Source organism: Poeciliopsis prolifica, unplaced genomic scaffold (genome assembly GCF_027474105.1).
Source record: "Poeciliopsis prolifica strain line A6 unplaced genomic scaffold, Auburn_PproV2 SCAFFOLD004, whole genome shotgun sequence".
Classification (NCBI taxonomy): domain Eukaryota; kingdom Metazoa; phylum Chordata; class Actinopteri; order Cyprinodontiformes; family Poeciliidae; genus Poeciliopsis; species Poeciliopsis prolifica.
Genome location: NW_026562379.1, coordinates 16,364,026 through 16,390,829, shown reverse-complemented (window position 1 = coordinate 16,390,829; position 26,804 = coordinate 16,364,026). Strand labels below are relative to the sequence as shown.

The following is a 26,804-nucleotide window of genomic DNA, read 5'->3' as shown; positions in this document are numbered from 1 at the left end:
AGACACAATACATAAAAATTGCACTTGAATAGATGCTAAGTTCTTTGAATTAATTACTTTTTCACTAGTGTTAATTTGTGATGAAATTTTCTATCATTACAAAAATGTGGAGTACTATTTTAAGAAGCTGATCAAATTAACGCACCTCAGTATGAAAAGTCACTGAAAAGTATATTTTTCATTACTATATAAAAACTTTGAGTGTTCATCATAGATTTAAACAGCAATAAGATTTCCCCGCTCAGACCCTTCAAACTAGCTGCAGGAGCAATTAGCAAAACAACTTCTAAGAGCGGTTGTAAACGGCATAATGAGGAGCATTGTTGTAATGATTTTCTGAAGGCATAGAGATGAGAAGATCAGGAATTTCTTAAAGAGACAGAGGCCTCTGAAGTTACACTTCATATATACAGCTTTTTTTAAATAATAAGTGAAGGTAGCCTGAAATACAACCTGTTTAAGTATTAATAATTTGTTTGATTTTGTCCTGGGATGTTTCCGCATGTCCTCCGTATTCATCAGCAGGTTTTCTCCAGGTAATCCAGCTTTCATTCACAGCCCATAAAATGACATCTACAATTCTGTAATGACTGTTAAAAATACTGATTACTTAATTATTCCTGATCAGTTTAATAAATTATGCTCATATGCTATTCCCTGGGATGCAGATGCATTAATCTCCGCCAAGAAGTTTGCAGGTATCACCACTGATTTTGTTCAGAAGCTATTTTACCAACTTAATGTTGTAACAAATTAAACCCAAGTGAAGCATCTCAACTCCTTTCTGCTTCGCCAAACTGTTTACCTCCAGCCAACATGCTGTTTTCATTAACAGCTTTACTGAATTATGAAGACGACCTCAGACGATTCTTTATATCCCTACACCCACTAATATATATATTTTACACCTGAGAAGCAGGACTAGACAATAAAATATATGGCGATGACAGGATATTCACTGAACTCTGACCACAAACCGCAGAGCAATTTTGGGATATCTGCAAAGGAAACGGTTTAACCGCTTAACTTCTCACGGCCAGCGAAGCTAATAACAGCTTAAAATGATCGGCTTTGTTTTTTAATTTGTCATCACATTCGTCCCAACAGTGATGGCTGTTTAATAACAATAAACGTGGACATACATTTTGTGTTTGTGTAAAAAGACGTGAAATACAAAGACAAAAATGGTGGGAGTGGAAACTGGATAAGCAGACAAATGCCGCCAGTTTGGCAGCATTTCACATATTTAAAACAAACAAAATCCCCAACTGAATAACTACCGATGTCAGCTGATATGAACTGTGATGCGTTTACAGCCCCATTGAAATGCTAAGGATTTGAAAGAAAGACCAAAAGTCAAAAAGTGTATTTTCCAGATTTTATTCTTTTGTACACAAAAATGCCAGAGACTTCAACCCATCCAGTAGAACGGTTCAAAACCTGCAAAAGCAAAAAGATATATAAATTAAAACCCAGTTTCACTCAGAATTTCACATCAAATAAAATAATTGACAGTTCAGTAAATTCTGAACTCCTCGATTTTTCTAGTTTTGAGCAGAAATTGTCTCCATTTTTGCACATTTTCAACAAACGCGGCGTTTTCAACCCTTCTCAGACAAATGCCTCGATGTCTTCAACTGAAACGACCTGGCTGGTCTGACGGACCGGAGCAGAACCACAGGACGGGAAACTGAACCGGTCACCACCAGAACCAGACACAGACCGGTTCCGACTCGTCATCGTCTCATCAAGGAAGGGACGTAAACAAATACTAATAAAAACAAACATTTTCCTTAAAACTCAGTTTTAATTACTAATTGGACTTTTTATGTCTGGAACCGATTTATGGATTTGTTTGTTTTCACTTGTCGGTTTAGCTTTTCAGAAATGTTTTTATTGTCTCCAAAGGTCTGAAACAGAAGAAAATCTCTATTTATGCATCATTTTATTAAAGCTGAAAAAGGTTAATGTGTTTTCACAGGAGAAGCTGATATTGCATATTGATAGGGCATCTTTAACTACTGCATTTATTTTTAACCCCAATCTAAATGCATTTCATCCAACTCTACCTGTAGGACTGATGGGATGAGAGCGCCTCCTACTGGAGACATTTAATACCATCTTTAATTTCCCAAGTTCAGCTGATTCATTTCAAACGATTAATCACAATGAATCGATTATTGAGAAAACCGTTAATTAATGTAGTATTTGATTATAAATGCATATATATTTTACATTTATGTTTTAACCAAAACTCATCAATAAGTTTTAGCTTCACCTTGTTCTGATTAAAGGAATGCTTTAATTGCATTTTAGAGAATAAAACATTTATTTTCTTCTTTAAAAATTGATTGAATTTCATGTTTTAATGCATTTCTAATATTTTTTCCAAAAGTCTTTAGTGGTTAAATAAAACTCTGCAGAATGTGCCTACCAGATTGTCAATAGATTAAATAATTGATGATGCGGTCCTGATCAATTTAAAAAAATTTTTTTTAGATTTCCCTTCTGTAAAATTATTGAATGAATATTATTACAGTGGGAGCCATTTTTCAGTCACCTGACACTGAGAGGATCCAGAAATCTTTTATTTCTACATAAACTAAAAAGTTAACAGTAGCTCCCAAGTGTTTTTTTTTGTTTCTTGAAAGATAAAGAAATTCAAACACTTTAAAGATTAAAACTGCAAATAAGAACGCTCCGACTCTCCTCACCCTCTTATGCGGTGGGTACAGCGACTCCCTGGGGCATGACGGGCACCTCGGGTTTGGCCCCCTTCTGCTCTGACGTGGGTGTGGTGGGCAGGTTCTCCTCCTTGGGCTCCACGATGCTGACGTGGTCGGGCAGCGGCTTCTTGGGGCCGATCTTACCGCTGGGGTCCCAGGGCAGCATGATCTTCACCTTGATGCCCAGCACACCTGAACAACAACAACAGGAAAAAAAAAACAACAACAACGATTCAGGGTTTGCTAGTCTCACAACAACTCATTTTTTCTTCTCATGCAGAAAAATTCAACCCATTTCAAGGCAAGGAAACTTTTACAGCAACAAAACAAATGAACGAAGAGTTTCAATTCACCATTATATCTCATTTACTGTCATTCATAAAGTGAGAATTCATCTGTTAATGATATTGATTATAGTAACACTGGTGTTATGACAAATTTATCAATATTTTATTTTATCAGATTACTTGATTAATCGTTAGAATAATCAATAGATTACTAAAATATTAGTTTAAAGCAGCCCTAGTTTAATGTATAAAATACAAGCTGATCTTTATACCAATGACAAATCAATAAGTCATTGATTTATTAGGAATAATCAATACTCATTACAATCCAAACAAATCTTAAGGTAAATTACATTCCTGCTCAAATTAAATGTTCAAATTAAATACAAAAAAGTTACAAAAAAATCTCTAAAACAATGTTTTTGTATTATTCACATTTTTTAAATTATTTATTTATTATTCAAATTCAAAATTACTTTATTGACTGAGAGAAAATAACATTTTTCATTTAAAAATACATTTTAATAATATTAAAATTACATATTTTTAAAATAATAGTTATTCTGATTGTTTTGCATGTTCTCTTTGTTCCTGAAAACAGATCCTGAAGTTCCGACTCTGTACGATAAAAACATCAATTAGTGAATCTTGCAGTTTGAATATCAACAACTTTCCAGGACCTTATGCAGAAATCAAGCACTTTCCAAACCTTGAAAGTGAAGGTATTTCATCAGTTTCAACAGGAAATGGGCCGCTACTCACCCTGCCTCAGCAGGACGTGGCGAACCGCCGTGTCGACGTAATAGTTGACGGGATCTCCGCTGTGGATCATCAGGCCGTCCACGAACTTCATGGACTTTGCCCTCTGACCCCTCAGCTTCCCAGACACCACGACCTCGCAGCCCTTGGCGCCGCTCTCCATGATGAATCTCAGAACGCCGTAGCAAGCCCTGAACGCAAATAGACCAGAGAAAAAAATGTTTTATAACAACCAGGTCTCAAAAATAGCATGAAGATTTTACCCATTTAAGGGACTTTATTGCAAATTTGAAATAACAGCCAGGTTTGAATCTCTAATTGAATTAGCAACAACCAAAAATATTAGTTTTAATTCAACAACTCCAGCAAAATTATCAGATTAATCAGTTAATTAAATGATCAACTAATTCAATAATCCATTTTTGAACTGGAATATAAACTCAAAAAAGGTCATTTCCTAAAACAACAACATATTCAGATCAATAAATTATCCAAAATGGTGCAAAAATATATAATTTTGTTGCATTTCAAGCAACACAACAGTAGCAATTTGTTTGTTCATCTTTTTGATGCATTTCTAGTGTATAAAAGATTTTTTTTATCCAATTAGTTGTCAGAATAATTGATTACTGAAATAATATTTCTGCCCTTCTCAGACAAATGCCTCGATGTCTTCAACCGAAAAAGCCTCGCTGTTCTGCTGGACCGGAGCAGAACCCCAGAACGTGGATCAGAACCAGCCACCAGAACCAGACAGAGACCGATTCCGACTCGTCATCGTCTCATCACCGAAAGGACTGAAGCTGAGAAACGGCTAACAATTCAAACATTTAGAGGATTAAAACCCGAAGCTCAGCAGAACGGCTTCATCGGATCCAAACCCAGGTGAACCAGGTTCTAGAAAGCGACTATAAGGTTCAGTTCATTGGTAAAAAGTCTCCTGTAAACGGACATCTTGGTTCTTCTCATAAAATAGCACATTTAAAGTTGTCAAATTGTCGGTTTTTAGATCCGATCGGAGTCGACATTAAATAAAATTGATCAGTTTATCAGTTTCAAAATGTGAGAAATTAATTATTTTAATTAGCCTGTGGGTCCTGGACGATGTTTTCAGACCCGATAATCCTGAACTACTGCAGGAAACGACAAAAACCTCTAGAGACGACACTGAGCTCCACTTCCCTCCTCAGAAAATGTTAAAGCTGGAGTCAGATTTGAAAGATTTCTCTTTTGTCTTCTGCAAAATAATTTCTGGTTTGTTTTGGTTGTTTTACCCAGAATGCACTGCGCTATGATCCACTTCCTACTTTTGGAGCGCATGTATTCGAACCATGCCAGTGTTCACGTCAAGGTCTTCAGGCGGACCAGAGGTTGCTTGGCTCACATTCACACCTCCCCAAACAAACCAGACGTTCAGCCAAATGAACTGTAAAGCGATCTAAACACGGCTGATGTGAATGCAGCCTAAATCAACAGCAACGAAGCTAAAAGTCGGGTTTGTCTGAGCATCTCTTGCTGGTTATTGAAGCTCCGCTCACCTTCGCACTGCCAGGCCTCCCAGCAGCTTGTAGCGCAGAGACTCAGCCTGGGCGATGGCACACAGACCCCGGGTGGCAACTTTCTCAGCATACAACTGAAAAAGAAACAGTTCAAACGTCGTTAAGCATCACAAATAAACTAAATAAATAAAAAATCTACATCCAGGCTGCGGTAGTTAAATTAAATGCACAGATTTAAATAAATAAGCTCATAGTTGTGAAACTGGTTTCTACCCTTCTCAGACAAATGCCTCAGTGTCTTCACATGAAAAGGAATCTTGGATCTGAGAAACAGGAGCAGAACCACAGAACGTGGTTCTGAACCGGCAACCTGCAGAACCAGAGATGTTCCTGTTCCGTCTCGTCATCGAATCATCACAGAAGGGGAAACATCACAGAAGATTAGAAAAATTTGAAACTTTGAATGAACAGTACTACGTGTTTTCCAGCACTTTACAGCAATCAAGTAACCATGTTACCTTCAGCCGATCTATCAAATGTGAAATTGGGCCTCTGTCTCTTTAAAACCTCCTGCTCTTTATGAAACTCCTCCTTCAGGAAGTTGTCACTGCATAACTCCTCTATTAAGCTTTTAACAACGTTTTGCCAGGGTTCACTCAGAAGTTGCTCCTATGAGCTCAGCAGTTCCACCAGAAAACACATGAGGCGTGTTGGGCCTCCAGGACAGTAGTACTGGAGGACTGGACTCAGTCATCCCCGACCTCAGTGAAGGTCGTTCTGCTCAGCTCACCTCCACGCTGCCCTCAGGGAAGCCGAACCGCTTCTGGACCACAGCGGTCAGCTCTCTGATCCGACGGCCCTTCTCTCCCAGAACATTCTGGGTCCTGAAAACAGAGAAAATCGTTTCAAAATGAGCCGTAGACAAACATCCTCTTGGTCCAGTACAGGGTCCAAGACGGACTGTTTTCTACTGGACTGGGACACCTGCATCATTTGCTCTGTATTAAATGTGTATTTGGAGGCTAAAAAACAAAAATTGTGATTGAAATTAAACGATTTCTTCTTGGTTATCGGCAGGTTAATTACAATCTACGAATCTGAAATGACTCGTAATCTCTGATGATACCAAGAAGAAAGGGAAAGAATATCATGAATTTCTAAGATAATCTGCTCAAACAAATCCTGGACACACGAAGAGAAGCTATATAATCTCTCCATTCTGTTTTAGTACAGAAGATTATAAAAGTACCAACAGACAACAACAAATCATCCTGTCACAACAAGCAATTAATCACATTACAGATCCATTCTGATTATTAATATTTTTTGAAAGTCAGTTCTGTTTGGAGACGCCGTAATCCATTTTATTTATGATTTAAGTTGTGTTTCCTCTTTATTTGTTGTTGGTTGCTTTTCATTTCGGATATTTAATTTGTGTCTGGTTGTAGTGTGGAGTGTTCTGTACAAAATTAAAGTTTATTAATGATTATAAAGGAAAACTTGGAATATTACGGCACGATCATTATCAATAAACTACTTGAAATTGGTCTCAACACAACAATATTACAGTTTATAACAATCACCAACTACCGTTACGTCTGTAATGGTGACAGGCCCAACAACTGACAGCAAACCAAAGGAAGAGTCACAAATACCCTGAAGGAGAGTTAATCACCTTGTGGCCAGGATGATGATCTCAGTTCTGGTTGGGGTCACGCGCACCTCCACGCCGGAGTAGCCGTCCTCAGCTAGCTCACGAGTCAGGAACTCGTTCAGCTCGGCCTTGAAGATACCGTCTGCGACGAACTAAGAGAGAAAAAGGCAGTTTTTTAAAAACGCAAATATGTCAAATCCGACAATATATGATTTCAAATAATATGAAATTCTGTAAATGTGCCTCCAAGATTATTATAAAGGATAAATTGTCTGCAGAGCTTGGATTTAAAGACTGTAATTTAATGGTGACCAGAGAGGTGGGATCAGTGTGCAAACAAATTATTTCAATAGAAAACACCCATAAAGAACCAGCTACTAAGTAGCTCAAACTCTTTATTGCAACAAATCACTGCTCTATAGAAGAAAAAAAATACTCAATAATTTTTTAAGCATACACGCTACTGTCAGTGGCTTAATTTAAAGACTATTTCATGATTGTGAACCAAACTTCAATTATGAAATCCTATTGTACACCATATTAATTTTCACTGGCGCAAATCATCCTCACATATTCTCTGTAAAACTTTACAATTGTATTTGACCATTTTTGTTAAACACAATTATGGCTTCTGACTTATATTAGTGGGAATACAGGATTGTAAGACATTCTATTCCAGCAATCTGACACCATAAGAGTAAAAACACTGTACAAATATTAAAAAGCATACTAAACAATAGCAGTTGGGTTATTATTTGGTTTTTAATTTAGTCATAAACTCAAAATAAAAGGCTTCACAAGTCAGCTTTGCTGAGAAGAATCCTAAATTATGCCTGGTAAACAAATCCATCTTAATGCAAACTATGCATTTCTCCCATATATTTGAAATAAGCTCAATATATTTATTTCAACCTGTATCGTATGAATAAACAGACATTTCCTGTAAAATGTAAAGGCGACGGTGTTTCACTCAATCACTTTTTTATTTTTGTTATTCCGCCATTAGACTAACTCATCTGACACAAGTCAGAAAGGCGCATTTAAATGCAATTATGTTGTCTAAACATACATCTTGGAACAGAAACTGGGAGTTATTTCAGAACTTATCCGCGGCCCCGGCGAAATGAGCCATGCTAGCTATCTAAATGAGGACGCAGCACCGCCGCAGGATCTGGACCAATCCTCCCCGAATCGGAGCTGTGCAGATCCGGATGACACCAGAACCGGCGGGAAACACGTCTGTTTCGCTCAGTCTGGGTCTATTTTAACAAACTACCGCTGCCTGTGTGAGTAAAGAGGGGATAAAACACCACTAACCTTCCTCTTCTTGGAGATTTGCACCGCCATCTTCCAATAGGCCGTAGACAGGAAAGGACCCAGGAAGGAGGCGGAAATGCTTTTGTAGTCAACAGACTAATTTCCGGTGACGTTTTATTCAAGTCAACGCTGGGGAATGTAGTTTCCTGCCGTTTCAAGGTTGACTCGGAAAAAAAACATAAAATTGAAATTGCAGTGAAATGTGAACAGTTTTATCAATAAATAAATAAAAAATGGCCGCCGTGGTGGTAAAACTTGCTTTAATTTTTCAAAACACAACAGAAATATACAAACAGCCAGGCATTTAGCCACACTTTTCTTTTTAGTTGCAAGTATGTTAGAAACATATTTGCTTATTGAAGCCCATCTATTTATTTTTTTTAATTTCTGGAATAAGTCACGTATTAATTTTTACAACTTAATCAAAAACATGGTAAACAGCAGGTACACAAATAACTGTGTTTATTAACCAAAGCCTCCACTAGATGGAATCACTTCTGTGTCAACCACTGGAAGAGTCAGGAAAAAAAGGATTTTTGAAGTGGGGTTTTGTTGGAAGATTATAAAAAAACTACTGTGCCATGCAATCTATTTATTTGATGCATTATTTTTATTAGTTGCTTTCTGTGATAGATTTTCAGTTTAACTTGTTGCAGGTGCTACAATTAAAAATAACGCATCCTTGAATACTTACATCAGCCCCCATACAGAGAGCAAAGTAATCAATGCTTTCAGTAAATTATTTTGCTACAAATATTTCTGCATGAAGCTATAGACAAGCATTATCTAATCATTTCCTACCATAACCGAACGATTTTGTTTTAGTTCTAAAACAAACCCTGATTGATGTATTTGTTGACAGGAATAAACAAACTCACAACAAATAATAGTACATTGAATACAATTAAAAACAACTTTCAGAAGTGATGACAAATTGTGTTCTTGTGTCTTTTTATGTCTTATTTTGTAAAGCACTTTGTGATTTCTGACCTGTAAAATTTACTATATTACTTATTTGCAAATGATTTAAAACAAAATGTTATCCCCTCAAAGGAAAACTTGAACTACTTTAATCACTTTACAATTGTTAAAGCATTAATTTTTATTAGCAATTGCTAGTAGTTGCATGTATTATCAATAAAAATAAAGCATCATTGTTTATTTATCTTTATTTTTATTAAGACCATTTTGTTACAAGAAATAATGTTCAAAACATATTTTCGAATCAAACAGCTCCAGTTATTAATTTAACAGAAAATATAACAATAATTGCATCCTGTACAATCTGGGAATTAGTTGATCTAATTGATCCTCAGCAGCAGTTATTGGCCTCCTGTGTCTGTTTGTCCCCTCCGAGCCAGACGGGGGCGCTGTTGATCTTGGTGGTCTGACCTCTGGCCTGTGTGGACTCCCCGGACATGCCGCCTCCCTCGCTGGCGAGCCGCTTGTGGATCTCGGCGGCCATGGTGAGGAAGGCCTTCTCCACATTGTCAGCGCTTCTGGCGCTGGTTTCCAGGAAGGGGATCTTCAGAGAAGATGCCAGATCCTGATGATGAGTGGAAAAGAACAAACACGTTGCAAATTTAGGGTAATAGCAAATTAAAACCCCAGTTAGCAACCATTAGCAAGTACCATAACATTGTTATTTATGTTTTGTCTTTAATCTTCAAGCTGTATCTACACATATTGGCATTTCTGACAATAATAAGATAAACGATAATCTAAATTAAAAGGCTTTATATGTATAAATATTTTTGTTCAAGCAGGACTGGACTCATATTCAGCCCATAGTTTAAGGAAAGGAGACTGAGAAGTCAATGGATGAAGGCTGATTTTATGTCTGGCAAAATATCTTAATTTGATTTGACCAGCAGAAAATGTGTATTATTATCCAACTGGACGGCTGTGAGCACCAGATTTTGACTTACAGGGGCAGCATTATGTATTTTCAATGCACATATAGCCATTTTATAGCACAATGATGTCATCTTCAGTTGTTATAAAAATTCTGTATATCAAATATGACTTTGATGAAATTTTACTTCATAATTTAAAGCCTTGAAATTGGATCTCTGTCTCTCATCTTTCAGGAAGTCATCAAAACATGGCTTCTCTATCAACCTTTTAGTATATATGTGTTATATATATATATATATATAAAATGTATGTATATTATTTTTTACCAGCGCTTCACTTAGAGGAAGCTCCTATAATGATGCACAGTTCCACCAGATGTTTGCTAATTGCTGCTGGCTAGTCTGAAGGAGCTAAGAAGCTTGGAAATTGCAGAGGAGGAAATTACCAGGAAGAGATGCAATTTCCAAGCTTCTTGAAGGCAGGTGTTTTGCATAAATGAATGGTTGCCATGTAGATTAAAATTATTTCGCGTGAAATAATAAAACTCTATTCACGTTTTTCATGAGGGAATAACATTACAGCATGAAATAAAACAAAAAAAGTCAATTGTAGTTTTGATATTTCAAAAGGTTTATGATGCCCTTCACTTAATCAAGGTTTCCAGAACTTTTGGAGGAGAAACAGGCCCACAGCATCACAGGTCTTCCACTATGCATTCATAACCTCATGCTTCTTTGTTTTCATAATTATAATTTTCAGAGATTGTTTACGTTTGGAGTTATTGCATCTGGCTCCTTCTGGTGCAGAAATTTGACACGTGTTTCACATCAATGACATAAAAAGTCTGATGACATGTGACATGACCGTTCTGACTGCAAACACTTCCTAAAACAATCAGATACTTTGGATTTAATATGAAATATGGAAATCACACAAACAACAGAAACGTTGCTTTCTCCCTCTGAAGGACACAAAAACTTCCCATATAATCTCAACAGATTAAAACAAGTGGATTATATTGTGAAAATTATTATTATACTTCCAGAGTTCCCAATAAGAGTGGAGGGTGCAGGAAATGTAACTGAACAGTTGAAAATGTAAATATTTTTGTGTGTGTGAATGTTCTAAATGTTTTCCTCTTGTTACCTGAGCCGTGGCAGCATCCACCACTTTCTTACTGACCAGGTCGGATTTGTTTCCCACCAGCAGCCTGGAGACGTTCTCGCAGGCGTACCGGTCTATTTCGTCCAGCCACTGCTTCACATTGTTGAAGGATTCCTGAGGAAACATCCAGAGATTCAATGTTAATATTGAAATGTCCTGTTTTTCTTTTCACCGAATATCTGGGGGAAAAAACAAACTAAATGCTGTCGTATTATGTCCGTAATGGACATAATACATTTCCATCAAAACATTTTCTGGGGAAAAAATTGTTTGATGATTCAAAAATTTAAGAAAAAACTCAGAAATTTTCAGATTAATCTTAAAAAAGGTTCTGGAAAAATAACGTGAGTTTAAAAAGTTTTACTTTTTTGACTTTTGGAAATTTTCTGAGTTTCGAAAGTCAAATTTCTTTACTGTTGAAACTCAGATTTTCTAGAGAAAAACTTCAACATTTCTGAGATCAAAAGATTGAACATTTTAACCTAAAAAAAAAATTTTAGGTTAAAAAATTAGGTTAAAACCTAAAAAAAATAATTTTTTTAGGTTAAAATGGAAATATTGTGAGATTAAAAAGTTTTGACATTTGAAACTAAGAAATTGAAAAATTTTTCAGGAAAGTTTCTGAGATTAAACTTTCTTTTTTTTCAAGAAAATTTATGACTTTTTAAACTCTTAAATTTCTGTTTGTTTTTGTTTTTACAAAATTTCTGAAATGAAATAAAAAATCTCTGAGTATTTTCCAGCAACTTTTTGACTTTTCAAACTGAGAAATTTCGTTGTTTTTTTTCTAGAAAATTTCTGAGAATATTTTGGGGCAAAAATAGCTGTTTTTCTATCTTCAATGGCGCTTGTACTCCGTCATAAAAACATCCACTGACCTGTTCGGTTACATCATAAACAATGATGATGCCGTGTGCTCCTCTGTAGTAGCTGGAGGTGATTGTTCGAAACCTCTCTTGACCTGCAGTGTCCCACTGAAGCCATTCACACAGAACATTAGCAGACTTGTTTTAATAGATTCATTTTTTAAAGACACAGAGCAGCTGGAACGTTGTAAACTCACAATCTGCAGCTTCACCGTCTTCCCATCCATGTCGATGGTCCTGATTTTGAAGTCAACCCCAATGGTGGAGATGTAGCTCTCAGTGTAGGTGTCATCCTGCACCAAGTTTAAAGTGGAAGAGTTGTTTTTCTGTCAATGAGGCCTTACACACATGTAGCTATGATCAATAGCTTATTAGGGCAATTGCAGATAAAAAAAAAAATTGTTAAATTTTTGCCAAAAACTCTGAAAGTTCAGAAAATTTCTATCAGAATTCAGAAAGTTGTACATTTAAAAGAAAAAAATTTAAACATTTGAGACTAATATCATAATATACTTTCTAGAAAACGTGAATATTTCTGAGCTGGAAAATGTTCAAGTTTTTTCCAGAAAATTTCTGAGATTAATCACAAAATTTTAGTTTTTCTCCTTAAAGTTTTCTTTTTCTTTCTGTTTTTTTGGGCTTTTAGAGTCCAGATGTTTCCAAGTTCTTCTACAAATTCTGGGATTAATCAAAAATTAGCTACTTTGAAATAGCAAATTAGAATAAAAAGTTATTAAAACCCATAGTAATCTCTATGGGAATCATGTCAAAGTGTGTATGTGGATATATTTGTACATTATTTGTTGCAGACTATAATGCACAGGACCCCAAATCTCCATATGAACATGCAAACTCAAATTCTGAGTTTTCTCGAATCTTCTAGGTTGGAGTTTTTACAAATGATTTCAGTAATATTTAGCTGAGATTTTATGTTGGTGGACAGTCGAAACACTTAGAAATGCACGAGTTTTCTCGGATATCCGTCCTGAGAATGATGGTTCTTACTGCAAAGCGCAGCAGCAGGCACGACTTTCCGACTCCAGAGTCACCGATGAGGAGAAGCTTGAACAGGTAATCACTGAAGAGACACACAGATATTTAAAAAATACATTAAAACATATAAACTTTACTTATTTTTTTATCAAATTCCCATAAAAAATATGCAATTCATCCCCAGAAATACAGAGCATCCAGAAAGTATTAACAGCTCTTCATTTTCTCCACTTTTATTATGTTACAACCTTGTTCTTCTATTATTATTATTAGTATTTTTTTTCTTATAACATGGAAAAATGTCTAGTTGTAAGTGAAATAATTTGTCAGTACTTTTTTTGTCTTTATCTCACTAAAAAGTTACTTGTAAGTTAACTTTCCATGTTTCAAGTGTATTAAGATATTTTCACTAGAAACTGGACAGAGATACTGCTCCTGATCCAAGTATGAACTCACATTGAAATTGGATAAAAATAATGAAACTGCCTCCATAAACGATGGTAAACTATCTATTAAAAGCTGCCCAAATCAGCAGCTAAAACCAATTTTTAACAATCCACATCTGTAGTTTCTGACGTGTCTCCCAGTCTATATGTTTTCACCTAACTTTACCAGTAACACATCACATTCAGAGAGGAAAACTTACTATTCAGGATTCATGATCGGTGAGGTTCTTCACACGATTAGACTCAAAAAGAAACCAATCCTGAAACTAAATCCTGACGGGACAGAAGGCCAGAGAGTCTCTGGAAATGTTGCGTTCTGGTCCCAGAAGCCCGTTTGTGGAAGTCGGATGCTGTTCTCCGGAGGACAGCAAGCAGAAAACGCTGCCTGTGACTGACTTATGAGCTGACTGCTTCATTATTTATTGATAAAGTTCAGCTCAGGTTACACCGGGGACAGCACCTGGAACCAGGACACCCAGCTTCACTCGCAACAGCATTTTATTTTCTTCTTAAACCAGAACACGGTTAAAATAGCTGCTTCAGATGCTCAGTAAGAAAAGCTTCTGCGCAGCTGTTGATGTTTATGTGAAGAGCAGCTTCACTTCAGCTTGGCGACCTGACAATATGTGCAGGGTGACATCATGCGGCAGCCGACCAATCCTAACACAGACGCAAAAAAGCAGGAAGGAGGCAAGAAAGGTAGCTCCTCAAACAGTTTTTACCAAGTTTCTGCAAATCCCTTGGTGGGATTCAAGGTTTTATTTCTGTACTCAGATTAAATTATTCAATATGCTGCTTGGTAAGCAACCAGTCGCTTGGTGCAGGCTTTTTCTCTTAACTGTCTAAATATTTTTAAAGCTTTTAACACCAATAAGCCTTAAAGTTGTAGTGCCTCAAAGCCACCAGAGTTGATCATGTGTGCAGAGAAAAATTAGATTTTAAAGGTGTTTTCTCTCCTGATTTTATGATAGACTTGATTTGATCGCATATCAAAATTTGTTACGTTTCCAGGTCTGCAATGTATGAAATGAACCAAACCCTTTGAAAACCTCTTGCCTTGCTCACCTGTGGGGGCGCTGCACCAAGAGCCACTGCAGGAAATGACATGAAAACCACTGAAGAAGACACTGATGTCTACTTTCTTCTTCATGGAATTTAAACAAAAATGGAGTGGCGTCAGATTTTAGCTGTTGTAGCATTACGCTTTTGTCTTTTGTAAAATACCATGAACCATTTTTCTTTTCAGGTTGTTTTTACCCAGAATGCCCTGCGCTGTAGTCCACTTCCTGCTTTTGGAGCGGTCTCCGGACCGCTTGGTGTTCACATGTGGATTCAAACCGGACCAGAGTTCACTTCAACCGTACCGAGACTGAGGTTTGCTTGTTTTGGTCCCATAAACAGGCTTAGAAATAAAGCACCAAACGGAACAAACTGGAAGGAAAAAATCATTCAAACTGGGGGGATTTTACTGCTGAAAACTCCAGTTTGTGTTCCCAAAATAAAAATGACCAAACAGCTGAGGACCCAAACTAACAGCAGGCTCATACATAATAAATGTCTCTAACAAATCTAAAAATCCTTATTGATGAAATCAACAGAGAGGGAATTATGTTCATCAGTTGATGCAGGACTTGTAAGCTTCACATTTTGTCTTTATTGCGTTAATTTCTAATATATTTGATATTATTTGTTTGGTTTATTGTATTTCTGTATTTAGTTTATTACTGAACAAATGTATAGTTTTGTTAAAATCTGATCAGTCCCTTTTTTTTACATCTTCCTGCGTCTCTTTATTTCCAAATATTAATTCCTTTGTTTTTTGTCCTTGTTCTTTATTTTTTCCGCTAAGTTTTCTGAATTTTTTCTTTTTATATATTTTTTTTATAACTGTTTTTGGTATCTTCCATAAAATCTCCCTTACTTTTATTCATGTGAAGCTTTTTGTTTCTTTCTTGCCTCTTTTTCTCCCTTCTCTCTTGTTTTTGGCTCTTTTCTTCATCTATTCTTCAATCATTTCTCCTCTTCTTTAGGAGAACTGGCCAGGGGAACAAAATGGAAGTGATTTACTTTAATTCAGCGCCGGCTCCCATGTGTGACCCTCCTGGTCACGGGAACGAGCAGCGAGCCGGGGATTGAGAAGACATGCGATGGCTGAGCAGCTGTGACGGGGTCAGAGGTCAGCAGCCCTGACAACGGCCGGTTGCTGGGACAGAGGCAGCGCCGGCAGTGGTTGCTGGGACAAGCCGATCCCGATGCAGCACAGAGGTGGGAAAACTGGGGGAAGGGGAAGGCATATAGGGACGGATCGAAACAAAGAGAGAAGGTTAGAAAGCAAGGGGAAGGTCTGGGAACGTCAGGAACAAACAAAAACAAAACAAAACTCAGAGAGGAACAAAACACGTAAAAGGAAGAATCCACAAAAAGACATTTGCATATTGGCTAATGTAGCAGAAAACAGATAATAGTGGTATAAAATCATTATTTTAAGATAAATTGATGACGTTTTGGCTTTTTGATTTCATCTTACAAACTTCAGCAGCACTACAGCATCAATCCCAATCCCTCAATTGACAGTTTTTCATTAGATTTGAAATCTGCAACATTAAAATCTCTAACTTTTCTGACATCTTTTGATCTTTTCCACAAAAGCTCAAATCATTTTCATTATTATAATCCAGAAAAATGGGTAACTTTGTAGAAAGGTTACTTTAGATTGATGAAACAAGGTAAATGGTCACCTCCATCTGCAGAAATAATGACGCCACTTGCCTGACTTCGTAACCTGACACGCTGCTCTAAATCACGGAAATGGCCACCATTTTCAGACGGGACGCCATCAATAAAAAGTCAAACATCATCCCTGCAAACACATGAAAACGATTTGTATCCCAACATCTGTCATTTTTGTCTGGTTTTAAAGATTTTGTTGGCTCTAGTGGCTTTTATTTGAAAGTAGTTTGACAGGAAACATGATAATGAGAGACAGGGGAAGACAGGCCGGGAATCGAACCTGTGACCACCACCAGGAGGAGTAAATACACGGTATGTGGTTCAAGGCCTTGATGGTTAGTAGTTCAAAACATAGCCTTTCCTTATTCTTCCTTGGTGATACAACAGACAAAAATGTAGAAGTTTATTCTTACTTGAAGGAGTGAATCTTGTTTGCTTAATAAATGTGTGTGTGATCTTGAACCGCTGGACGTCTGGAACAGAGCGAGGAGTGAGAGTGTGTTTGTGTTTGTGTGCAGGTCAGTGGATGGAGTTAAACCGGTCATTGTTCCCCATCAGTGAGCGTCCCAGGAGACCAGAGCGAGCTCGGATAAATAGCTGCTTTTCACTATTCACCCTCATTTTACCACGATCCCTGGCTTCTGCGTGTGAATCTGTTTGGAAAACCTGCGCGTGTGTGTGTGTGTCTGTGCGTGTGCGTTTGGATATGGTTTAGAATAGGCAGGCACTCGCATTTCTTTACAGAATCAGAGTAAAACATTTTCTAGAAAATTAAACATGCAGTTTTTGTCTTTTCTTGGCTCTTTTTCTAGTTTGTAGGTGTTTTAATAGGCTGACTAAAAAAGATATGCGCTGTTAAAACACAAAATCACACCAAGTATTTTTGCTCCAGTGTGTTGTGCAAATATCTTATTACACTTGAAAAAGGACAAAACTAACTAACAAGTAAGTTTTCAGCAAGTTCCCACATTAAATCAATAATTTTTGCATATTGATTAAGTTCTAGTTCCACTGGCAGATTATTTTGTTTTGTCATAAATAAATGTATCTGCCAGTGGAACTAGAACTACTTTTAAGTTAAGAAATTGTTGTCTTTAAAAAGCTCCTAAATATTGCTTAAAAATTATTTGTATGTTGGTTAGAAACTTGACCAAAGTTTCTTGCTAAGATTTTGTATTTTTGCGGTTGTTATTAAAACATTATGGACAATTAAAACTACAGACAATAGTGATTTCTTGTAGTCCTTACCTATTCCCCATTAACCTTCATTGGTTAAACTGACATGTGGGTCCTGCTTGATCCAAAACACATCAACGGCTTTAGAGTTACACCGTCCAGGAGTTTTGCAGGTATTTACAACATTTTACCGCTCAGCCATAACCGCTGTTACCTTCCTAACGAGAGGCGGCACTTGTCATACATTTCCATAAAAAAAAAAAAAAATGGTAGTGCACCGCTGCGTTGTGCCTCGTTTATTATATTAGCCATGCTAGTGCTGGTAGGTCGTGTTTTAGACAGATTCTTTTAACATATGTTTTAGTGACATGCTGCCCTGTAATGTTTTATATCTCCCAGCTCTTGCTTGAAATGTGTGTGGTAAGAATATGTGAAAAACCATTAAGTTTTATAATGACTGAAATGTAAGTAGGCTATGTCATATGAAAGCTTTGAATTATAACCTAACTAGTTTATTTAATTAATTTTGAACGAAAGGAAACAAATATTTTTTCCTTTCGTTCCATGGAACGGTCCATTTGTATATGGACCCCTTTGATAAAGCCTTGCTCACCCTTTGGCCACCCCTTGAAAAAAAGTCTAGCTCCGCCACTGCTGAAAAGCCACTTGTATGTTAGTTTTGTCTTATTTCAGGTGTTCTAAGATATTTGCAGTGGAAACTAAAAATACTTGGCAAGAGGTTGTCTCACTGCAGTGAAACTTTTTGTTTTGCTTAAAAAAACAACAACTGCTAATTATGTGCAGAAAATTAACCTCAAAATTACTGCTACCTACTGGCCCACGAAATGAAATATATCCTCTTTATTTTATATTTATGCTTCTTCCTTGTTTCCTGCCCCTTTGCACGTTTATGTCAGTGGATTTTTATCCCTGCCTTTCTCCCTCTTGCTGAGTGTGAGCTCCCCATTTTCGCGCCCTTCTCACCAACAGCTGGTCCTCAGCGTTTTCCCGCCAACCGACCAGCTGTCCATGCCAGCCAGAGGTATTTGAGAACTGTGCGCGCCCGCGCTTTTTACATAAGAGGCAGTTTCTTTCTGTCGGCCTGCATATCTGCCCTCCTTTCACGCGCTCACTTCACCGACAGGAAGGAACATGACACTCGCATAAAAAGACCCACTCCACAGCTACAGCAGGAGAGAAAGGTTACACAATGAGAGCACGCTCTGAACACGCTCCACACACCCACAGACAGCAGCACCAAGCTGGATCGGACTCTCCTGCACCTGCTTGTTGGGACTCGCAGGGTTTTTTCCCCCCCTGCATGTTTCTAATCCTGCAGAACGGAGAAAGAATCAGCTGTCTGGGGGGAAGAAATAACCATATTCTCTAGATAAACCTGAAAGAAAGACGTCAACACCATCACAACACTGGAAGTATTTCTATTCTGCAGGTGGAGGAAACTTCAGAGTCATTTTGTGTATTTAAAAGAAATGAAACGCAGATGCAACCATTTTTGTTATAATCTACTGCTACTCTTACTGGAGTTAAATTCATGGATTTTCTATCCACTGAATGAAAAACAAACATGTTTTAACCCAAAATCCACCAGACACAGACTCACACCTGCAGTTTTTGTTAAAGTTTTATGAGTTTTTGATGAAAGGAAACTGATTTGGAAACATTTTTATTTTGCTTAACTTTGTTATTTTCTGTTTGATATGTGAATTATTGTCATTTTGGTTATTAAAATACAAAAATTTCTATTTAACTTTATATTTTGGTCAGTCTGATTGTCATTTTTAAATATTAAACAATTGATAATTTGATCAGCAGACTTTTTACGAAATACTTTTTTTACTCTTATTTGAGTAATTTATTGGACAGGTATTTTTTACTTAAGTAAGTAAAAACATGTTGAAGTAGTGCTACTATTACTAGAGTGTAGTACCCACCTTTGCAGATAATAAATATATAATTTTGCAGTCGGCCTGTTAGCTGCTAACATGCTAACTGTGTTCTGCCTTGTAGGCTGCAGGTGTTTTCTAAAAGTAGATTTACACCAGACCTGTTTAGTCTGCTTTTATCCTACTGTAGTTCATTTGTCTGAAAAGTCTGGTTTGTTTGGTGAGGTGTGAAAGTGCAAATGAATTCTGATGCGGATCAAAAAAGTGAACCCTGGTCCACCTGTGGTTTGGTTTGTTTGTAGTGAACTCTGCATGTGTGAACATCAAGCGGACCGAAGACCTCTCCAAAAGCAGGAAGTGGACTACCGCACAAGGCATTCTGGGTAAATACACCCAACGCAAACGTGCTAGCATAGCGCTAGCAGTAGAAATGCCCTGTGGGGTCTAGCCAAAGACAGAGAAATCCTACAATTGCTAAAATCTGGCGCCACTTCATTTTTATGTACATTTCCTGAAGGCCTCAGTGTCTTCATACATTTTCATGATGTTCCCTTCAGTAGTTCTTGGTGCAGCGCCCCCAGCAGGTGAGGAGGGGAACAGGTTTTTCAATGGGTTTGATTTGTGTGGCAGTGCAGAGTGAAAGTGAACCACAGCAGCTGAAAATGTAATAAATGTAGCAAGTTTGGCCCCGGAAACTTCCAAACACAATGCTTTGGAAAAACGTTAGAGCTGAGTTTTAGAAGCATTAGAGGTGTTTTCACGCCTTACAGTCCGCCAGACTTGATTCGGTTGGGGACAGAAATTGCAAGATTTGCTACATTTGCAGCTGCAGTGTTTCGCTTTCAGACTCCACTGTGTCAAACAAATCAGACTAATTAACAAACCTGTTCCTCGCCTCGCCTGTGGTGGCGCTGCACTAAAAAAAACAAAACAAGAAAATGACACAAAAACCTCTGAAGAAGACACTAATTGCAACTTCCTTATTGACAAAACGTAAGCAAAAATGGAGTGGTGTCAGATTTTAGCGGTTGTGTAATTTCTTTTTTGACATTGGTAAAATAAAATGAGTTATGTTTTGTTTTGGTTATATTTACGCAGAATGCAACCAAGATTTGTCCAGACATCTTTTGCTGCTTTTGGGAATAAATCACCAATAAGAATAGACAAGTCTCATAATTGACTGAATTACAAATCTCAAATATTCCCACATTTTTTTTCCTATATTACTTATTGATCACCATCAGAACAAGAACTTTTGTCTCCAAATGTATTCAAACAAACAAACAAAACTCTCAGTAGCTGCAGACATTAATGCCACCTCTAAAAATACATATATATATCCTAAATGTGTGAAGTTCTCCAAGTTTTCGTCACATGTTCCCATGCAGGAACACACAAACACAGATACAGTCAACTGTAAACCACATCCACACTTCCGGCTGTACACTCCAACTGACGGCAGCTGTGTTCGTTAACCCTTCTTCGCTCAAACATTACCACACTGCCAACCACACACACACACACACACACACACACACACACACACACACACACACACACACACACACACACACACAGACACACACACACACACACACACACCCAGAGTAAGCCTTGTGACACCCGTTACTCGGATTATCAATGTGAGCCAAAGGATGCGGTCAAAGCGGCTCAGTTGCTTATCGACTCTTGGGGATGGGGGTGTTGGTACACGGTTAGCTCTGTTAGCTCTAATGCTAACCATTTTCAGTGCATACAATGTGGCTTGTGTCAGCATGTTTGTTTTAAAGTCTGCCACAGACACACCAACACACACTCTGTTGGCCACGCTTCTCCTCCTGGAGTAATTATGTCAGCGTGTTTTTGGTCTGGAGACAAGGGGACACATGTTGCCGGGAATCGGCTCTAACGTACGCTGACTGGTTTTTGTGTTTAGACCCAATGGAGTCCAACTTACATTGCATTTACTACAGAGAGAAGATTTCTGGTGAAAAATGTAAATTAAACTTTATCTTATACAGGTTTCATGAGCTTTGTTAATAGATAAATAAAGAAGTACACTGCGGCCTAAAAACTGGAGACATTTTTGACTTTTCAAACTCAGAAATATTTTCAAGAAAATTTCTGAGATTTCTTTGGTGGGAATCTATCTTTTTTATCTTAGTGGCCCTAAGATGCAGTTTGTTGATCATTAATATAATTTTAGACATAAAGAAGACATGAGTAAATATCCTCCAAAAATCTCAGAAATGTTATGATTAATTCCAGAAATTTTCTAGAAAAAAAAACTTTTGAAATTCAAAACTTGCAAATTTGTTTGGTAGAAGAAACTCATACATTTTAAGATTAATCTCAGGAATGTTCATGGAAAAAAACTTCTGAATTGTTCCACTTTTTCTAAAATATTTCTGAGACTTATCTTACATTTTCTTTTCTAGCAAATTTTTGGTATTTCAAACTCAGACATTTTCATGTTTTTATCTAGAAAATGTCTTGAGTTTAACCCAAAAGATCAGATTTTTCAAGTCAACTATTCAATCTTTTCGATTTTCTGGAAACTTCCTGAAATTTTTTGGCAGAAATTTACCCCTTCATGTCTATCGACAGTTCGACATCATAGAGGTTTAGATCATTAATATAAATGTCTTCCAATCGTTTCCCTTGGGTTTGATAATGGTGGCGATTTGTCTGAACCTGAACTGATAAGGTTTGCTGTGTCCTCGGTTTTTCTCTGGAGGTTTTCCAGCCAATAATTCCCTAGAGGGAAAATCTCCGATCCTGCCTGGGAACGCAAATTAATCTTTCATGCACTGCTAATGTTTAGCTGTCGAACAATACAGTTCAGTTTACTATTAAAATTGTTGGAAAAGTTTTCTGCCAAAGGTAACCAAACAGCTTGGATTTAGTCGCTGACTTCCAGGATCCATCCATTCATTTCCAGTACAAGTCAATGGTTTTATCCAGTGCTGTGTGACTCATATGTCAGTAGTGATTCACTGCAGTCCCCACATGTTAAACATCCCCATGATCCTCACTGGGAGGAGGAACCAAGCTGGATTTTTAAACAGGGTGCAGTGACTCTGAATAGCATCATGGCAGCTGAATGGATGACTGGACAAAGAAGCTGTGTTTAAAAATATAAAAGAGAGAACTTTTAACCCTCTGACCTCCATATTATTCTCATTGATGCCCAGCATTCCTATAATACCAGACCAAATGCTGTGTAACACCCTGCAAGAGAGAACTCCAAACAATCCAAAGAGCTTTGAGAAGTAGAGGTTTAAGAAACCAGCATCTAATTTTTAGATGGAAACTTTTTAGATTTTTTTTCTAATGTTGAATTTATGTGGTTTAAAACTTTGTTAAAAGTAACCGAAATGATCAGCTTTAGTATACCTTAATCGAAGATAATATCTAGGCTTGGTTAGATTTGGGACCAGAATTGCTAAATTTGTTACACTTTCATACTGTTCTGTGTCAAACAAACCAACCCATTGGCAAAAGCTGTTCCCCTCCTCGCCTGTGGCGGTGCTGCACTAAGGAAACAACACAAGCACCTGCTTATGGAGCGGTCTTTGGTCCGCTTGGCGTTCACATATGCATTTAAACCGCAGCAGAATTCACTTCAGCCAAACTGAGATTGAAGTTTGTAATCAAATGAACCAGAGTTCAGTTAAAGTGGACTAAATAGAGCTGGTTTGAATTCACCCTGAAATTAGAGCTTCCCGTTCTCCTTTCACGATACTCCAATCAATGTTTTTTCACCGGAGACTGAACTGGAGCAGAGTCATGTCATAAACCACACATAGGCAGAACAATGTCTGTGTTGTCCTGCAGAAACAACCACAAACCTTTTGGGATAAGAGTTGCTGCCTTGGTCTCTAAGAGTGAATTCACACCAGCCCTGTTTAGTTCGCTTTAATTTAATTTAGACCATTTGTCTAGAAAGTCTGGTTTGTTCCGGGAGGTCTGAACACACAACTGAAATCTGATGCTGGCCAAAAAAGTGAACTCTGGTCTCCCTACAAACCTTTGTATTGGTTGGGTTGAAATTAACCTTGGTGCAGTTTGAATGCACATGTGAATGCTAAAAGGTCTGGAGAACACAATGCAGCAGGAAGTAGCAATGCATTCTGGATATTCAGATTTACTCTGATCTCAAATATCTGTTCTAGCACCACTAGGGTTCTTTTCAGGAATCTGATTTAGAAAATCCTCATGGATGATAATCTGTTTTGTAAGACATTTACTCTGTAATGCGTTTGGCGTGTAAATTATATTTTCCCAAATCAAATTAAATGGATTCTGCTGCAGGGAAAGTCCGACAGAGGGAACTTCCACGCTTCCACGGATCAAAACCAAAGTGACAGTGTTGTTCTGTAACTCATGCATGCATTCAACACAGAGGGTTGGAAACACACAGCTTGATTCTGTTCATAAAAACTGAGCGAACACCCGAGGACACGGTGCAGATTTAAAGATTTGACACTGAATGCTTTTTCTCCCTGTTTCCATTACAAAATATTTTTCTCATAAATGCTGCCATGTCAGCTATCGAGTAGGACGTTGTTTCTCGGACGTCAAAAACTTTGAGTTACTGATAAAGAGCTGCAACTGAAGGCGAGGCGCAACATCCATCAGCGGCCCTTTAAAATAACACGGCAGCAGCTGCTCTGGTTTAGCACCGCGCTACACCTCCACTCTGTTGCTTCATGCTGCAACAAAGGGCCGAGGCTGTCCGCAGCGAACAAGTTCCAGTTTGTCTCCCTCACACATTCGCCAGCAGTTGTGGCAGTTGACAGTTTGGCATTGAAGGTTTGCATGTTTGTGCGCAAGAGAGGACGACATTTGTCCTCTCGGACATTTGTCAGTCTGCACATCTTCATCAGAATGTGTTGCGCCAACGTTTGGTGCGCATGTTTGCAGATCCTGGACCAAGGTTTGGTCCAGTCGCTATTTTTAGTCAGGTTTGTGAAGTTTTATTTGTAATCTGCGACCAATGTGTTGAGATTTTTCATTCAATGCAGATGTATTCAGTGTTGCAATGTCACAAGAAGCATTTAATCAAATTAAATTAATAGCTTTTGAAGGGCAATTTTGTATACAATGACTTCACGCATTTTTTTGATGGTTTTGATTGTGTTTGGGTTTTACTTCCTTTTTATCTCATGTTTTTTGTTGCCACATTTTATTTTAGATATTAAAAATATCTTCCAGATTGAGAGTTTAGTCTTTTCTGTAAAATTAAAGTTTAGAGAGTATATTGTCATAACATCACCATTATATTACTTCAATACTGTCATTTATCACAATAATTTCTGGGACTATTTATTGTTTAGCTAAATTTGACCTCCATATGATAATAATTATAATTTTCAACCATTATTTACATCCAGAAATCCATCCTTGGCTTCTTCTGGTGCAAAAATATGATGCATGTCTCACTTCAGCGACATAAAAGTTGCATAAAATGTAACCAAGAATTTGAAAACAATCGCATAAATATCCATATTTTCTTGTCTGTCCACATCCGACTCAATTTAAGTCCTTCACGTCCAATAGAAACACATTTTAGCCATAATTCATGGACAAACTGTGTGGAGTCAATAAAAACTTAAATAAATAATAACAACTCAGCCTAGAAATAGATCTGATAGCTTTATTATCATAAACATCCTTCACTCAGTCGTATTGGAAATTAGCAGAAGCTAAGCCACATGTTGAGCATGTGGTGAGTATAAAGAACAGACATTCGGCATTATTGTGAAAAATAATCTTTTTCTCATTGTCATGGGACAAATAGGACGCTGCAGCTTCTAAGGCGATTTCCAAAAGATGTGATAAAGTAACGTATGGATTATGTTCTCATGGATTTGATGAAAGGGAGTCTTTTATTTTGCACAAACCCTCAGGGTGTAACGTCCAGTTGCATCATAGTGAGCAGCTGGGACCAAACGTGTGTGAATTAGTGTGCGACACGTTGCCAGATTCCAGAAAACAGGAAACGGACTGGCGGGAAATTTACAGCAGCGGGAGGTCCAGTCCTTTGTGAAAACATAATCCAGTGGCAGAACAGTCACTCCCCTGGCCCCAAACACACACATACCCCCCCCCCCCCCCCACACACACACACACACACACACATCTTTCTTTGGAGATAATGTCGTTGTAGGAAGAAGGAGCAGCTGTTCCTTTCCTCCGTGAGACTGAGAGGCGGACAGAGGAAGTCAGGGATTCCTTCTTAGGGAACGAAAAAGAGAGAGTCGGATGAAAGAGCGCCATAATGCGTGGGCTGCATGCGCGGGGAGGGGTCAGGGGTCAAGTTCAGCTGGTCAACTGGAAGGATTTAAGACGCCATACGGTCCTTTGGAGGATCACAGTAAGACGAGAACGTTCTGGACTTCATGGGCATCATAGTTATTACTAATTATATAAAGTTACATCATATTTTTTAAACTTAAAATTCAACATGATTCTGGAGAATTATAAGCCACAATGAGGCCTGTCGCAATAAATCAATTGATTTCATTATAAATGAAAGCAATATCAATAATTTGATCTATAGTTTTTCTCTTTTTACCAGAAACTGCATAACAAAGGTCTTAATTCTGATGTTTTGGTCTCAATTAGCTCATTTGTTTTGAAGTTAATTTTGTTTACAGATACTTCATGAATCTTTTTAATTGTTGCTTTGTTGATTTATTTTGGATATTCAAAATGTTTTCCAATTCCAGTGTTAAATGTTTATTAGAATTTAAAGTTAATTGATCTTTGAGTATCACCATTAAAAATGGTCTCAAATCAACAATATTATCGTTTATTTCAATATCTTCTGGTACGATTTATCAGTTTATTGTGACAAAACTTTGTAACCAGAGTTTTGTTCATTTATGACCAGTTGTAGTCATTCATTTTATCAGCTTTGTTTAATTTCATTGACATGAGCCAGAATACAAATTTACGACAATGTCTGGCATTAATTCCCGCCTCCGTTAACATCGATGCCAGCTTTCTGCACACTTTCTCCGCGACCTTTCTCTTTTTGTTCATCCGTTAAAACGTTTTGCTCCTATCTGGGCAGCAAATATTTCCTGCTACTTTATACAGCCCATAAATCAGCACCTTAAATCTAGATTGAGTTGCTCCATATTTTAGCAACACTAATGCTTCACGCTGAAAAGTTCATTACAGAAAGAGGAACTTTTAGCGACAGAACAAACACAGCCGAGGCCAGATGTTTACATACACCGAAAAAAAAGACATCTGCACAAAGAGTAAAATACAAAAATAAACTAAAATATAAACCACAAAGAAATGAAGTAACAAAGCAAGACTGTATGTAGAATAAGAAGGGAAATAATTAAGATACAAACTTCATTTGTACGAGTAATAGTAGCACTACTTCAACATAATTTATGGAAGTAAA

The 26,804-nt window shown here is 37.5% G+C and overlaps 2 protein-coding genes and 3 non-coding genes across 5 annotated transcripts; all 5 read right to left on the bottom strand.

The window, feature by feature from the left end:
* Positions 1-1,364: 1,364 nt before the first annotated feature.
* On the bottom strand, positions 1,365-8,323 carry rps3 (ribosomal protein S3). Its single transcript, XM_055028493.1, has 7 exons — positions 8,243-8,323; positions 6,947-7,077; positions 6,062-6,155; positions 5,311-5,405; positions 3,776-3,963; positions 2,715-2,918; positions 1,365-1,440 (listed from the first exon to the last, which is right to left on the bottom strand). The coding sequence occupies exons 1-6, from the start codon at positions 8,270-8,272 to the stop codon at positions 2,719-2,721; spliced, it is 738 nt and encodes a 245-aa protein (XP_054884468.1). The 5' UTR covers positions 8,273-8,323; the 3' UTR covers positions 1,365-1,440; positions 2,715-2,718.
* On the bottom strand, positions 1,607-1,756 carry LOC129359472 (small nucleolar RNA SNORD15). Its single transcript, XR_008605907.1, has one exon. It is a non-coding gene; the product is annotated as a small nucleolar RNA SNORD15 (small nucleolar RNA).
* On the bottom strand, positions 4,420-4,566 carry LOC129359471 (small nucleolar RNA SNORD15). The gene has a single exon (XR_008605906.1). It is a non-coding gene; the product is annotated as a small nucleolar RNA SNORD15 (small nucleolar RNA).
* LOC129359470 (small nucleolar RNA SNORD15) lies at positions 5,545-5,694 on the bottom strand. The gene has a single exon (XR_008605905.1). It is a non-coding gene; the product is annotated as a small nucleolar RNA SNORD15 (small nucleolar RNA).
* Positions 8,324-9,466: 1,143 nt separating the features above from the next.
* Positions 9,467-13,858, bottom strand: LOC129359100 (ras-related protein Rab-1B-like). Its single transcript, XM_055028495.1, has 6 exons — positions 13,769-13,858; positions 13,135-13,207; positions 12,327-12,422; positions 12,142-12,237; positions 11,246-11,377; positions 9,467-9,788 (listed from the first exon to the last, which is right to left on the bottom strand). The coding sequence occupies exons 1-6, from the start codon at positions 13,780-13,782 to the stop codon at positions 9,555-9,557; spliced, it is 645 nt and encodes a 214-aa protein (XP_054884470.1). The 5' UTR covers positions 13,783-13,858; the 3' UTR covers positions 9,467-9,554.
* Positions 13,859-26,804: the final 12,946 nt, after the last annotated feature.

What these genes read in the sequence shown, in the direction of transcription:
- rps3 (XM_055028493.1), bottom strand. Translation starts at nt 8,272, where the DNA reads ATGGCGGTGCAAATCTCCAAGAAGAGGAAG. An exon ending in AAATCTCCAAGAAGAGGAAG is followed by an intron (nt 7,078 to 8,242) that starts GTTAGTGGTGTT and finishes TTTCTCTCTTAG; the next exon opens with TTCGTCGCAGACGGTATCTT. An exon ending in TCCCTGAGGGCAGCGTGGAG is followed by an intron (nt 5,406 to 6,061) that starts GTGAGCTGAGCA and finishes TTTCTTTTTCAG; the next exon opens with TTGTATGCTGAGAAAGTTGC.
- LOC129359100 (XM_055028495.1), bottom strand. An exon ending in GCCTGCTGCTGCGCTTTGCA is followed by an intron (nt 12,423 to 13,134) that starts GTAAGAACCATC and finishes AACTTGGTGCAG; the next exon opens with GATGACACCTACACTGAGAG. An exon ending in TGGATGCTGCCACGGCTCAG is followed by an intron (nt 9,789 to 11,245) that starts GTAACAAGAGGA and finishes ACTCATCATCAG; the next exon opens with GATCTGGCATCTTCTCTGAA.